At 35.5% G+C, this 16,642-nt stretch overlaps 1 protein-coding gene across 1 annotated transcript in view; it reads right to left on the minus strand.

The window, feature by feature from the left end:
- Nucleotides 1-1,338: 1,338 nt before the first annotated feature.
- The window catches only part of ZBTB41 (zinc finger and BTB domain containing 41), a 51,075-nt gene continuing 35,771 nt past the window's right edge, over nt 1,339-16,642 (minus strand). Inside the window, exons 10-11 of the mRNA XM_062211542.1 lie at nt 14,045-14,133; nt 1,339-7,486 (exon numbers count right to left, since the gene is read on the minus strand). Coding sequence (XP_062067526.1) covers nt 6,831-7,486; nt 14,045-14,133 — 745 coding nt within the window. The 3' untranslated portion in view covers nt 1,339-6,830. The remainder of the gene's footprint in view (nt 7,487-14,044; nt 14,134-16,642) is intronic.

Consider the following 16,642-nt stretch of genomic DNA (forward strand, 5'->3'; position numbering starts at 1 on the left):
CTGCACCCGTGTGGGAGACCAGGAGAAGCACCAGGCTCCTGGCTTCGGATCAGTGTGGTGTGCCAGCCGCAGCGTGCCGGCCGCAGCAGCCATTTGGGGGGTGAACCAACGGAAAAGGAAGACTTTTCTGTCTCTCTGTTCACTCTGTCAAAAAAAAGAAAAAAAAAAAAAAAAGAAATCATATGGGGGCTGGCACTATGGCATAGCAGGTAATGCCATTGCCTGCAGTGCCGGGATTCCGTATAGGCGCTGGTTGAAGACCTGGCTGCTCCACTTCCAATCCAGCTCTCTGCTATGGCCTGGGAAAGCAGTGGAAGATGGCCCAAGTCCTTGGGCCCCTGCACCCACGTGGGAGACCTAGAAAAGCTCCTGGCTCCTGGCTTCAGATCCCTGCAGCTTAGAAGTTGCTGACTATTGGGGAGTGAACCAGTGGGTAAAAGACCACTCTCTCTCTCCTCCTCTCTGCCTTTCAAATAAATAAATCTTTTTAAAAAAACATATGGCCTGTATAACTTTAGTGTCTAGCCCTTTACAAAGAAATTTGCTGACTTGAGATACAAAGGATCATAAAATTGGATGTTAACATGCAACATTCCATTATTTGTCCCACAAACTGGCAGATAATAAGTATCTGTTGTTTGAAGCCACTTGGCTTGGTATAATTAGTTAGTTAGCAATAGATGGAACTAAGTATCACACACAACATTGCCTCCAAGTCAGAAGACTCATTTTGCGGAAAAGGGCCCCTGCTCGTAGAATTTACTGGTCTCCCAACACTCAAAAGCAGCTCCCTTGATAGAATGATGGTCTGTTTATCACTGATGTGGTGCTAGGTGGAGATGACTGCATGCAAGAATGGGGTTCTGTCCAGTGGCGTTTTGGTTGTGCCTAAACCAGTCATCATTTCTACCATGGCCAGCAGGTGGGGGTCTGGAAGTGAGGGGGTTAGAGAAAAGAGGGGCCACTCTAGTATTATATCTCACTCCATTAATAATTAATATGATTTTGCTATATTTTAAAAAAATGATTACTTCAAGCCAAATAGTCATCACTGACATTTGAATTTACATTAGACACTCAACATTGTTAAATAGTTTAACGGTTTGCATTTAGTAAACAAAATATTTCAAAGTAATGTGTAGCTTATGAGAAATGAAAGTTCTTAAAATGTGCCCCAAGATGCTTGGTTCTCCATTTGTTAATGGTCTTTCATTCAATTTTTTTCAAAGGCATGCAGAGCACAGTGTCTCTATGCTAAGACAATATAATAAAACCTAGATGGGCTTATCAGGAACAAAGAACTTCATATTTATTTTAAATATCAAAATAACATAAAGAACTAGTTCGATATACAAGACACTTCCTATTCTTCACAGAGAACTAAATTTTTCTATAAAGACACTGGTTCTTAATAAACATGAGACAACCAAAATATCTATAAAACTCACAATATATTTTACACACAATTGACAATAATGAATTTTGACAGTTTAGATTTTTTTGTCATTGCTTTTAAAAGTATCCTTAATTAAAAACAAAAATTATGATTTGAGACTGAAAGCAAGTTCAAAAGCATTTCCATTTTAATGTACAACATAAATCCCCTTCATCAGAGTATTTACCACACAACACGCAGCAGCTGAATGCCCAGCTTTGTGTCATCTTTTGGCAGCCACATTCATCAAGTGTGATACAGTTTTATCAAGAGGCATGGATAATAAGAGTTTGATTGTTGGAAGGAATAAATATTTTATGACACAACAGTACACTGTCCAACTTTAATGCAAGCAGGAACACCAAGCAAAGAGGTGCAATGAAAAATGAGATGTGCACATGCTCTTCAGTCAAGAATATTTTAGAATCTCAAACAGATTTAAGCACTGAAATTATTTTTGTCTAAGAATTTGGAAAACAAGAGTCATTTTCATCTTTGTACAAACCTCTATGCTCCAAAAAAGATTTTTAATTTATCTATGTTTTAAGTGGCTGCAGAGACTAAATATTACTTACGGGATTTTTCAAGAGTCATAGACAAAAGACCAATACACAGCAAGTTGAAACATAAATAAGCAAAACGTAGGCACACTCTCTCTACTAAAACCTGCTTTTTCTCATCTTCCACATAACCTAATCCTATTACTTCTATCTTATTAATGCTATTTCCCAAGAGAAAGAGCAGAAAGCATGCTAATATTATTGGGAAAAATGCATCTTAAGTAAAAATGATTTTAGAGGAAATAAGGCAGAAACCCCACTAGACTATAAGAGAAACGTGTAAAAGAACAAGAAAAAAAAAGGTAAGATGTAAGGAGAAAGTGTCTAGAAACTGTTTAGAAAATTATTCTCATATTATCCATTATTCATCCTAAAGCAAGTAACATTTACCATACTACTTAAGGTTTAGAAATGCTACTTGTTCCCTATTAAAGAATATGTTTTCAGTCATCTCAAATTTGGCACCAAATCTAAAAATATCCAAATACGATTGTTTAATCTATTTTTTCCTGAGTTCATCAACTCAAGTTACATATTGGTTGGGATGTTGCTGCTCCTAAGGATAAATTCATCTCAAACTATCACCTCTTGTTCAGCTTTAGGCAAACTGAAATAAGAAGTCTTAACAGTGCAAAGTTGTGTGGTGTGGTTACGGTAACTAGTTACTTAGATAAGAGACATAGACAGAAAGAGATGGAAAGAAAGACAAATGCCCTACTTATTTGTCAGATTCCTCTAATAAGCATCTAGAGACAGGCCCTGGAGTGGCTTCAGAGTAATGATAAAGGCCATGATAGATAATTCTTTTAAAAAAATATATAAATCATAATAACAAAAGTCCACACTAGTACTTAGTGCCAATTTTTCTATGTAAACTTAAAGCAACCTAAAAAAAAAAAAAAAATGTTGCCTTACCAGCAGGCAACTAAACATTAAGACCCATAATCAAAAAACCCCAAACTGAAAACAAAACATCATTTATTAACCAGTACAATCTAGCCAGCAGGATCAACCGTAACTATAACACATAGAAAAGGCACAAAGCATTCAATACAGAAATGAGTGGGTATAAAAGGACACTGTCAAAGAGCTAATGCTCAAAATCTGACTTTCCATCAATGATGTTTTATACTATGGCAGGAAAAAACTCAAGCTTATAAACAAAGCAGCTTAACTCTATGTTTGCACTTATAGAGTGAAAAGCAATGAATGATATCTAAGTACTTATTAGCCCTTAAATAACAGTTTATCTTCACTCTAAAAAGATGTTTCAAAATTTTTTAAAAGTGATAGAAAAATGTATTAGTGTACCTATTTAATGATCTACCACCACTTAAAAGGAAGTCTCTTAGTAAAGCACCAATCTAAAATCTTTTTGCTGTTCCTCTTTTCCCAGCAATGTTTAAATTACATAAAAGTATGCAAAGATTACTACCTTTACAGGTATTGGTTAAATCTTGCTGGCATGAGGAACAAACTCTAACCTCAGATGGTATTTTAGGCTGCAAAAAGCAGATAGGGTTTCTTAGAAAAATAATCTTGACTTGAAAAAAAAATTCTAAGGCAAAAATTATATTCATAATATGCAGTGTAGTGTAAAAAATAAGCTTATTATTTAGCATTTGATAGTGTTCACTAAAAACATAACATTCAATTAATTAAACTGAGGAAAACAGTATTATTACTTGTACCAGTTTGTCAGTATGACTATTCCCAGAGTATTTTTTCTGTTCTTATTTTTATACATATAGACACAAACACTTAATACTTCATCTCAGTATTCAAACTAACGACTTTTTAAAAATCCATTATTCCAGGACTTCAAATGTGCTTCTTTGGACAAATATTTATTCAAACAACAAAGAATTTATATTTTTTAAACTATATAATACCTACTAAAAATCTTTGGTGCATTTAAGTTCAAAACCAATTTCTGCACATGATAAATTATTCAATGTACAGATTAAGTGCTAACTGCTATCTGCTAAAATTAATTTAAAACAATAAATTATACTCATAAAATAAAGAATTAAGAATGAGGCTAAACTTAGTTACCAGATTCTAAATTTTATGTATATTTACAAAATAAGCAGATTTTAGAGTTATAGAAAGGTCATCTGAAAACAGGCCTCATACTTTTTGTGCCAACTTCAAAATCTTATATACATTCAGTTTGCCCAAATCTATGAGGTTTTCACAATTTAAGATTTTCTTATACTTCTGGAAATTAGAGGCAGCAGATGAGTTTGTTGTTGTGTTGTTTCTGCGCACCTGCTGAGACCATTTCTTCATAAGAATTAACAGTACCAACTCTGTTGATTGGGTTAGGACTAAAGGAGAGAGAACGTAGTGCCTGGCACACAGTGAGCATTCATCAATGCTCGCTGCCCCTTTCCCTACTAGCAGCTCTGCTACTTCTTGACCACATGAGCTAAAGTGACTCCTTTCATCTTAATCTCAGATTTCTCCTAACATGGGAACACAGCATGTCCTTTCTATTTCTGAGCTGGTTATGAGGTTCAAATAAGATAGCATGTGTGAAAGCATTTTATAAAACAGTAAACCACTATTCAAGTTTCAGTTATCTCTAGTAATAACTAAATACAATTATACAATATTTCACTTTATATAAGAGATGTATTCCAGAAGAGTTCTATGTAAACCAATTCCTACTACTAAATCATATATTTAAAGCATTAGGACATCATTATTGAAGGATCCCTACTGTAAATACCTTTAAAAAGCAAAGTATTCTTTTCAATGTGAAAATGCAATATCCTCTTTTTTCTGCCATCAAATATATAATATACCATATACACACACATATATATATCAATCGCCTTTCTGTAAGTCCAAATTTTTTATATTCAGTTATATGTAAGGCAGGTACATTTGCAGGTAAGATTTCTTTCCATTATAGTAAAATTTTTAGTTAAATCTTGTCAGTCTTTATGATAAAAATCATAAAGATAGGTATTTTTAGATCAATTTGAAAGCCTAATAGCAACAGTACCTCATACCATCAAGCCCAGCTATGTAAGTACCTCAGATATAACATTTCCACAAAAAGTAAGAATGATTTAAAAGGAAATAATGCAGTAATTAGGTGTACTGGTCCTCATATAATTATAACCAAACCTTGACAAATGAGGCAAAAACTCAGGTTGGTTTTACCATTTATATGAGCTACTTTGGTTAACTGCCTCCATTCTCAACATTTTTTTTTTTTTCTTTTGTTTCATCTTCACTAGCATGGCAAAAGTTCCTGTAAAGTACCTTCATTTCTTAAGTGCTTCAGCAAAGAATTCCCCCCATTTCTAACTGGTTAAATTTTATTCATTAAAAGTTCATTATTTTATTCATTTTTCCCCCCACAAGGGCCAGGCCAGACTTTACAAACAAACAAACAAAAAAAGTGCTTAACGCAATTGGGAGTGTAAACACACATGAAACAGAAAATGTTTAAAACTGCTAGTTTCCAGTAGTTCACATAAAAATGACATGCTAATAAATCAACCCTGCCTAGTCTAATCCTCAAGCAATCTTCCTAGGAAATATTTTCCTAGTTTAAATTTTAATTCACTTGAAAATATGGAAAGTGCATGTCCTTACAGGTAAGTTATAATTTTAACTGACTTTTTCCTCAATTAATTTTAATCAGTGAGGTTTTACTGTAACTATTATTTCCTTTCACAAGTCCTTAATTTTTGTCTCATATAAAATAAAAATCAAGGATAATTACAGACATTAATAAAATGTGAAAGCAAATATAAAGACCCAAATTGCATGCAAATTTGTATATAAGTAGTGGTTCTATTTAGTTAAATGACACAGAGTTAAATTAGACACAAATTTTACAATTTGTTTGGCACCTCTTATAACAATTATACATGAAATATCTAGGTTCTGTTCCTTAGTTTCAAAGTAAATGAAATCAAACAAGTATACTCAATGAAATGTCATTAATTAGTTATAATCACCCCTTCCTTAGTGAGATGAAGACTTATGTTGTATTATATTGTTAATGTTTCTGAAATAAATGGCAAAGTACAAAAGGTGAATCAGAAAGACATCTAGTTAAGTGTCATAGTTCTCTTAGAACATTTCAATTTGTAAAATTTAATGCCTAGACCTAAGGTTGTATTTCTTATTCATAATAATTGAATATAGGTAAAAATCAATTATCTGGATAATTATTTCAACCCTATACTTTGTTTAAAAGTTAATCTTATATTTGTTTTCTGGCTTTAAGTTTGTCTAAAGTCCAAAGGATGACCTACAATTATGGACAGATGGAAAGACAACATAGAAATATCCAAGATTTTTTTATAAATTCAAATTCCTAATTTTGATTTTAAAAATCTGGGTGAACTGATAATGAACCTTAAGTTGGGATAAAGAACAGTTGCAATTATTCATATAGTCTTTACATTCCTCCTTAAAGGCTGCATGGTCCTGAAGCTGTTTGTTAAGATGGGAAAGGGAGAAAAAGGAATGAGACTAAAGAATAAAAATTTCCACTGGTGATTAAAAAAAATTGTCAGTAGCTAATAATTCTGAAAAATTTGAGAACCCATTAAAAATTAGTACTAAATCATCTTTTTAAAAAAAATCACAAAAATATTTGCTTCAAATACTATGCCAGAAAATGTGTCCAAATATTCATATGTTCAGTAAACAAACACACATAGTTTCCTTGATATGAAACTGTTCTGAGGACTTGGGAAACCAGAGGGGGGGAAAAAAAAATAGCAGCCCTATTAACTGATAAGCCATCAGCTCTTGGCTACATTAACATATGACCACCAAAAAGTCTGTGGAATGTTTACATGGACTCACGAATGATGTTCACTAGTAGAAATATTTTGAACAGCAGTAGTGTTATCAAGGCCCAGTAATGTACCAAGATAAGACTGTTCTCTAGGATCTAGCATTTGTTCAGGTCGGACTGGATGAACTATATTTGCAGGTTGAGGAGTGAGAGTATATTTTTCAAGAAAAGCTAAATCAGCTGCTCGAGGGTAATCGGTTGATTGTGGCGGTGACGACAGGATTTCATGAGAAGATGGAGGCAGAGTAGCAGTGTGACGCACCAGGTCACTGGGCGGGTCAGGCATGTGAACTGGGACCAGTGTTACTGGAACACAAACTTCAGCAGACACATTCTGTAACATAGTCTTCGCTTCCGATGGATAAACTTTAGGCTGGTCCATATACTGTTTTGTTTCTGTTTGAAAGATTTTATCATCAGATGAGTACTCTACAGGTAAAGACACAAGTTTTTCCTCAGAAGCACTGAGGGGATCATCAGGAGACTTTATCCCGTGAACGTGGTCAATGTGGTATTTCAGCTTGTCTTTCCGCTTAAAGGTTGCATTACAGTGCTGGCAGTTGAAGGGTCGGGCATCAGAATGAATAACCAGATGTTTTGTTAAAGTTTTCTTAATTCTAAAAGACTGATTGCAAATCTGACACTTGTATGGCTTTTCACCTGTATGAACAAAAATGAAATTAAATGCACTCACTTGATAACATGATTGTGTGGTGGCAATTTTTTCATGTGAAAACATGCAAGAACTTAGTAATAGCAATAATATAGTATAAATCACAAAATGGAGACAGGACAAGTAAACTTACATCTTACCAGCCAAACCCTAGTTGGCAAGCTAGCCAACTTCTAGTTCCCTAACCTGTAATGTGGTAATGTGGTAACAGTACCTCTTTCATAGAGTTGGTGAGTGGATCAAATAACAAAGTAAAGTAATTGTGCTTAGCATCGTACCTGGCATGTGTTAAGTGCTTGGTAAACCTAATCTATTATTATTATTTATTAACATTGTTTAAAGTTATCCCTACCATAGCCTTCAAAAAGATTTCTTAAACTAAAAGATATAATTTCCTCCAATCTAAGGAGGATAAAAATCAAAAGACAAACTCTGATTGACCTACTTCTTTGGATGAGAATGAGAAGTAGTAATACTCAACTTCAGCCTGAGGTCAAAGTAAGGAAAGTCGATCAGGGAAAAGAGTAAGTGGGACCAGTTTTCAATTCTTCCTGAGTCAGGTTTTTTTTCTTTTTTATATAAAACGTTGAAAATTTCTAGGTTATCCAATATGGTAGACAGATTAATGAACTCCCCAAAATGTACATATTCTGATTCATGGAACCTGTGAATATGGTACCTTAGTTGGTAACAGAGCTTTCAGATATGAGTCAGGTGTAAGAACTTGAAATGAGAGATTAACAAGATTATACAGGTGGACCAAATATGGTCCCAGGAGAAGGCTGGATTAAAGAGACATAACATGGGAATAGCATACGACATCTTATACCCTATGAACCAATCTGGATTTAGTACAAAAATTATTGAAGGCTTTACATTAAAAAAAATCGGTCAATGTACTTTGTACATTAATGAAATAAAGGAAAATAACTTGATCATCTTAATAAATGCATAACACTGGAGAGTATGCAAAGCAATACAGCATCCCATCCCCCCAAACAAAACAAAAACAAGGGGCAGGCATTGTGGCTCATTGGATTAACCCAACACTTGGGACACCCACATCTTGTATCAGAATGCCTGGGATCTTATCAGTTTCCAATCCAGCTTCCTGCTACTGCATCTGAGAAGGCCAAAGATAACGATCCAAGTGCCTGGGTCCCTGCCATCCATGTAGAAGACCCTTATGGAGTCCCAGGCTTTGTTTCAACCCAGCCCAACGCTGGCTGTTGCAGGCATTTGGAGAGTGAACCAGTAGATGGAAAATCTCTATCTCTCCCTCTCTCTGGTCTGCTTTTCAAATAAATAAATAAATACAATAAAACCAAAAAGCATTTGTATTTGTGCACCAGAATTACAAGGATTTAAAAGGGAAAAATAAAACTGTCATTATTCAGATGACCTATTCTATGCTTAGAAAAATCCAAAACATCTAGAGATAAAACTAAAAAAATTAATAAGAGAATTTAGCAAGGTCAGTTTAAAAAGTCAATATATATGCATATATTCAATTGCATTTTTATATATATGAAATAAAAATAAAATTGAAAAATATTTCAAAATTTATACAAAAGCATCAAATTCCTAGATACAAATCTTATGAAAGATGTGTAAGGTACCTACACTAAAAACTAGAACACATCATTGAGCAAATTTCAAAAAGAAAAAATTATAGAGGGATATTCAGTTTTTATGGAATATATGATTCAATACTATAAAGATACTAAATGAAGGAAAAACTGGGCATAAATTCACTGAAATTCAAACAATGTCCACTAGATATTTCTGTGTGTGAAAACTATAAATGATTTTTAAATTTGCATAAAAAGAAAATAATAGATATTGATAAGATGGCAAAGGACTTATGATACTATATATTAAGACTCATTGTAAAGTTACAGTAATTAAAATTGAATAGTATTAGTGCAAGGATATATAAATATATATAAAACACAATAAAACAGAATCAAGCTCAGAATCAAGTCAAACATATATGATCCTTTAATTTAAAACAAATATGCCAACTAAATACAGTAAGAAAAAATCACCATCTTTTCAGTACATAATGCCAGAGCAACTGGATAATCACATATAGAAACAAAATTCTCCTCAGCCCTACCTAATAATAAATACAAAAATAAATTACAGAGGATTTACAGGTCTAAATATAAAAGTTGAAATAAATCTTTTAACCTTATGCTAAATGATACAAAAGAACAAAAAAAGATGCTTGACTTCTTTTAAATTCAGAACCTTTGTTCATTGGAAGATACCACTGCAAGAGTGAAAAGATAAATAACAGAGTAGAAAGGAGAGCTACACTATATATATATAGTGTAACATATATGTAATATATGTTATATATATTATATTATAAATAAAAACACCAAACAATGGATTCATCTCACATCTCCAGGCTATAGAAAGAATTATTACCAATCAATTAGAAAAAGGTAGACAATTAAATTTGAGAAAATGAGCAGACAATGAGTCTGGGGTGCCATAAAAATAGGCACCCCAGTGACCCATAAGCACATGGAAAAGTGCTCAACATCAGTACTCATCACAGAGATGCAAACTACAGCCACTGCAGACAGTGTTACCCATCAGCAATTTTAAAAAACATAGTGACAATGTGGGCAAAAACGCAGAGCAACTAGAGTTCTCAAACTTTATTGGTGGTACTGTAAATTGACACAGTTACCATGAAAAACTGTTTATTATGAGCCAGGGATCCCAGGGCCAGGCAAATACCCAACAGAAATGAATGCAAACGTGTATGAAAGGACATGGATGAGGTTGTTCAGGATAGTCTTACTCATAACAAAACTACGTATAAATCAAGTGTACATCAAAGTAAAATGGCTAACGTGTGTAGATTTACATGATAATGAAAATAAACTACTGCCATAGAAGAATCTCCTAGACATATTACTGAGTGAAGTCAGACAAAAAACATGCAAAACTAATTTTTTATGATATAACTTAAGCAGTTCTTATCAATGTCAAGGAGGTTACTTCTCTAGGGGAGGCTGTAGATGCTGCTTCTGGAGTTTTGTATCTTCATCTAAGCAGTGGCTATACAAACTGATGTATTCATTTATAAATATTCACTGAGCTGTCTATTAAGATTCAGTAAGATCTTTAGATATGTACTTTAACAAAAATATTTATTAAGACCTTTGGGTGTTATACTTATTTATTAAGATCTTTAGGTGCTATACTTCAATAAAAATAACTTACCAAGAATTCACCTCGAATAAAAATTTTAAAAATCAGCCAATACCAAAATCAAGTGCTAAGTTTATTGTCAGCTTTATGCGAACTTTAACTAATGTACTCTATTTCAATCAACTACTGAAGAAAAGAAATAATCACCGCTTTGTGGTTAACACAAGCAAAACAAACATGGATGAGAATAAGCCATTTGTACGAGAAAATATTATATGTTTTCCAATAATTTCTCTAATGATGGCATTTAAAACAGCCCAACAAATTAAAAGGTAGTCATAGGAAAGCACAATAAATCATTAATTGAACAAATACTGAGCAAATACTATCTGCACACCCCATACTATATACTGATCAAGTCAGTCTCATTTCAAGCAAATAAGACAATCGACATGGCCCAAACTGAAATTAATTCACTATATTATACCTCATCTGATGAAAAGATATACTAACAGAGAGAAAAGGTCTGTTTGGAATGCGGGGCATGAGTGCAGCCATGGCATCGCCAGGCCAGGCCCGGGGGCTCCACATGCGCAGCTGCCCCTGGGTGCCCCCGCCCGAGCTGCGCAGAACGGAGCCGCAGAGCTGAGTAAGATGGTGCCCAGAGGAAGTAAGATGGGCGGAATCCAAAGTTGTTTACCACTAAAACTAATTGGCTGCGCAACATCAGGGGAGGTAACAAAACTAGTAACAAGTGTATAGACATAGGGCTAGTCCTATAGAAATCCCCCCATAAGGTGATTTTTTAAGTGATTGGTTGGTCCTTAGACCTGCCCCAATGACTCTGCAGTTTTGTGCTATAAAAGGTTCTGATACACACAAAGTAAATGAGTCCTCGCTACTAGACTTGGCTCCCCACTGCGTCTGACTGTCTCCGGGATCGGGAGGCTGGGGAACGGGCAAGCGGCGCACTCACCTTTCCTCAGACCCAGTCCATCCTGTACGGGTGGACTAATACCCTGCACTGGAATACGGCTAAGAGGATTCAAAAAAGCAAGAACTGAGCAGTGCATCTAAGGCACAGAGGCACCCAAACTACAGAGAAAGAATCAGGGAAAACAAAGTTACTCAGATGGCCACTGCAGTATATACTGCTATACAGGTAAAGGTGGTTTAGCATTCTTCAATATTCTTTGGATAAGCAATTCTGTAGATGTACTACCCAGTTTACTTTCTATCTATATTTGGTAAATTTCCTTCTGACAGCAAATTTAGCAACTCTGCTTCCCCCTACTCAACATACATTAATAGGTCACTCTCTAGAAAGAAAATGAGATGAGCAAACTGACATTTTTGTTAATTAATTTTCAGTAATTACTATGAACTACTCAAAATACTTAGAACTTTCAGCACACAGATAAAAGGGAACCTTACAAATCTCAGAAATGGACTTGGGAAGTGACAACCAGTTCTCAAAACACCCAATCTAAGAATCCTACCTGGGCTACCTTGCTGGTCACTTTCAATCCAAAGCTGGCAAAATTACAGCTCATAAACTAAATCCAGCCTGCTGCTTGTTTTTATAAATAAAGTTTTATTGGAATGCAGTCATGCTCATTTGTTTACATGTTGCTTATGGGCAATTTCATAACACAACAGAAATGAGTGACTGTGATAGAGATGGGCTCACACAACCTGAAATACTGACTAACCTTCACAAAGGTTTGCTGACTCATTTTAGATTATTTCACCCTTTCATTGCACAACGGCCAGTCTTTGCTTTATTCTCTAACAGAGCTTCAGTTCCTCAGTTTTCAAACGGCAGAGACTTGTCTCAAAGTACAATTAACCGGGGCTAGTGCTGTCGCATAGTAGGCTAAGCCTCAACCTGAAGTGCCGGCATCCCATGTGGTTGCCAGTTTGTGTCCTGGCTGTTCCTCTTACAATCCTGCTCTCTGCATATGGCCTGGGAAAGCAATGGAAGACAGCCCAAGTGCTTGGGTATCTGCACCCACATGGGAAACCCAGAAGTTGTTCCTGGATCCTAGCTTAGGATTGGCTCAGCTCCAGCCGTTGCAGCCACTTAGGAAGTGAACCAGTGGATGGAAGACCTCTCTTTCTGTCTCTCCCTCTAACTCTATCTCTCAATTAAATAAATAAACCTTTAAAAAAAAATAGTACAATTAACTGCAAGATAGCCAGGAAGAAATTTCCTCATTGCCATAGGTCTCCAATAAATTACTATAAATTGATGCTCTCAAAACTTTTAATGCAATTCAGCCAGCGCTGCTAAATTTTTCCTTTAGAATAGCTCCTGAAGTTTCAAAATTCTTAAATTATCAATGGTTTCAAACTAATTTTTTTTCTTTTTCTTTTCTTTTTTTTGACAGGCAGAGTGGACAGTGAGAGAGAGAGACAGAGAGAAAGGTCTTCCTTTTTGCCGTTGGTTCATCCTCCAATGGCTGCCGCGGTAGGCGCACTGCGGCCAGCGCACCGCGCTGATCCAATGGCAGGAGCCAGGTGCTTATCCTGGTCTCCCATGGGGTGCAGGGCCCAAGGACTTGGGCCATCCTCCACTGCACTCCCTGGCCACAGCAAAGAGCTGGCCTGGAAGAGGGGCAACCGGGACAGGATCAGTGCCCCGACCGGGACTAGAACCCGGTGTGCCGGCGCCGCAAGGCGGAGGATTAGCCTAGTGAGCCGCGGCGCCGGCCTCAAACTAATTTTTTATAAGTTCAGTATCTCTTGCAAATCATTAGTTCTATTAAGCTGACTGCTTTAAAAACTGTTAATTAGTACAAGAAGGCAAACAAAGACTAAGGCAATCTATAAGAAATAATCCAATATATTTTTTATTTCAAAATGTGGTAGCAACCCCCAGGGGAAAAACGAAACAGTTAGACAATGACAATTTCTAGAAAGCAGCTGAAACATAGTAGTCCACTACAACTATATATAAATGATGAACAGCTTTGTAATAAGGAAATAGTACAATGTTATCTTGTAAACAAGACAATCAAGCCATATTTGCATTATTCTTTTAAAAGAGAACAAAAGGAACAAAACCTAAGAAAAGCCTTCAGAAAGTAAAATAAAGAGGATCCATAAAACAATCAGAAAAGGGAAAGAGGAGGGCTAAAATTTTAGTAAAAACTGCAAAAAACTTCTTTACCAAATTATAAAAAATATTAAAATATTAAAGCTTACATAACAGAATAGTGAAAAATATTACTCACTCATGATATGAACTTCAATACAATGAATACACAGTTTAATGAGGAAAAAAATTTTAACCCAAAACAAAAAAGTTTACATGTTCACATTATACTTCTGAGTAGTTACACAAAAACATTTAACCACTGATTAAATTTTACCTGAATGTGTCCGAAAATGCATTTCTAGACTTGATTTGCCTTTAAAAATTTTCTTACAAACATCACACTGATGAAATGTTGCCTTATATCTAAGAAAACAAAAAAAGTTTGAGTTTTTCAATATAATTTTATGAAAATAAGTTAAAACTTTACTTGCAGTTTGTCTCGGGTTCTTTCTTCTGTTATACTCAACAAACGAATCTATAAAAATAAGTTCTTAAATTTTCAATTGCTTTAAGTCACTGAATATTTATCATTAGATAATCAAATACATAAAGGAAAAATTGGAAATACCTCAATGGTGGGCTTAAGGGGGAAGGGAAATGGCAGAAATCTGAGATGCCAGAACCATTCTGTATCTTGACTGCACTGAAGGTTATGGGACCTACACAGATGCAGACTAAAAAGAGCAGGAAATATACGCTGAGGCTGATCAAAAAGAAAGTCCAACAATCGCAAAATCTGTATTCATCAAAAAGGTGACACTGCTGTCACTGGTTCAGTTCCTAGCAAGTATTACAAATTTGAACTTCATAGGTATCTATATAAAAAAATGGAATACTAACCCTTTACTTTCAAAGCTAAAAAGTACCCTAAAGTTACCTTGAAAAGTGTTTTTGGATTAAACAATTCTTAACATTAAATTTTAATAGTGAAGACTAAAATAATTGTAAAACTGCCAGCACTTTTTAAAAAAGTTTTCCTTAATCATTTATTTGAGAGGCATAGTGACAGGGAGAGAGGAAAACACAGAGAGATATCTTCCATCCATTGGTACACTCTCTAAATGACCACAACAGCTAGGGCTAGGCCAGGTAGGAGCCAGGAGCGAGGAACTCCATTCAGGTCTCCTATGTGGTTTTAAGGGACCCAAGTACTTAATCCATCATCTGGTGCCTTCCAGGTGCATTAGGCAGAATCTTGGGCACTCCAATATGGCATGTGGATATCCCAAATGATAGCTTAACATACTGAGCCACAACCCCCACCACAAACTATTAGCATTTAAGTGACAGTCATTGGTAATGCCATTATCGCTTCATCTGGGGAGCAATTCATATCTAATGAACATATGGCAAAATTATTATGTCAAGAGGCTATTTAATATTCTCTAAGATTGTTCTTAACATATCCAGTAAGTTTTACCAGAATGTTTAGCACATTATAACCAACACTACATAGCAATGTAATACGCCATTCACAGTTTTCACCTCATCTACTCTAACATTTAGAAGACACAAGCAAAGCCTTGCCTCCTAGGAACTTCTACTTGATGAAACACACAAAGTGATTTCGATTTGGCAAACTGGAGGTATCAGGAGAACCTCAGCAATAGATTCCTAAACTCTCTTCTTGGTTTGTCTCATTCCAGTTATATTTATGGTAGATACAAATGGTTCCCACGGGTCCATAAAGATAGAGGATGCGGCACTCAACTAGGAGCAGTTTTGCCAACCGTGGAACACATGGCAATGCCTGAAGATATCGGTGATTTTTATAACTGGGGATGAAAGAGTAAATGCTACTGGTATTATTGGTCTTTTTATGAAACTACTTTGTAACTGGGGCAGGCATTGTGACAGAGCTGGTAAGACCACTGCCTGTGACACTGGAAATCCATTTGGGCTCAGTTTGTGTCCTGGTGTTGTACAGTGCACCTCCCTTCTAATAGCCTGGGATAAGCAGCAGAGAGTGGCCCAGGTTTCTGGGCCCTTGGACCCACATGGGAGACCAGGAGGAAGCTCCTGGCTCCTGGCTTCGGCCTTGCCCAGGCCCAGCCATTGTGGCCACCTCAGGAGTAAACCAGAGCATGGATGTATCTCTGTATCTCTCTGTCTCTCCCTCCCTTTCTGTAACTATTTCAAGTAAATAAATAAATCTTAAACAACAACAACAAAAAAAACTATATGATATTATGATGCAAAGAAATGGTGGGTAAAAGTGTTATTATCTTAGTTCTAAAGAAGGGAGATACCCAAATGCCTTCTTTACCACCATGTATTCACAGAGAGAAAAAGATGTGATAAAGCAATAAAATTATAATTTCACTAAATTTTAACCTTTCCGATCTCAGCCTTTTTAATAATGTGATGAAATGGGAAGTACACATGAAGCAATTCTAGTGCATATGAAAGTATGACAGCTGTCTCAAGAAAAAACACCTCTTCAAAATCAAATGAAGTGAGCAGTCACTTCAAAGGGAACAACTGATGATAAAAGTTTCAGCTTTCAAACTAATTAAAGACTTTGGAAAACACGTATTTTCTGCCACTGTGATCCTGATAGCTTCCCAATGCTCCTCTCTGAGAGAGAGGCCATGCTAACAAATGTAATACATTGATACCACACCGTGAAATGTGCCAACATCTGGAGAAACTGTATAACTTAGTGAACCTGTAATTTCAATAACAAATGCATAACATGAAAAGAGCATGTATGGCCAAAAAGTAAATTCAAAGTACAAGACAGACCCATGAACTGAATGGAACAGATCGAGAACATTTTATTGATCTTGTTTCAAATTCCACCTTGCAACTACCTTTACAAAACAACCACTTGTTTAATTTAGTAGTGGTGGTAACAAGGCTATTTACAATT

This window comes from Lepus europaeus, chromosome 14 (assembly GCF_033115175.1).
Source record: "Lepus europaeus isolate LE1 chromosome 14, mLepTim1.pri, whole genome shotgun sequence".
Taxonomy (NCBI): domain Eukaryota; kingdom Metazoa; phylum Chordata; class Mammalia; order Lagomorpha; family Leporidae; genus Lepus; species Lepus europaeus.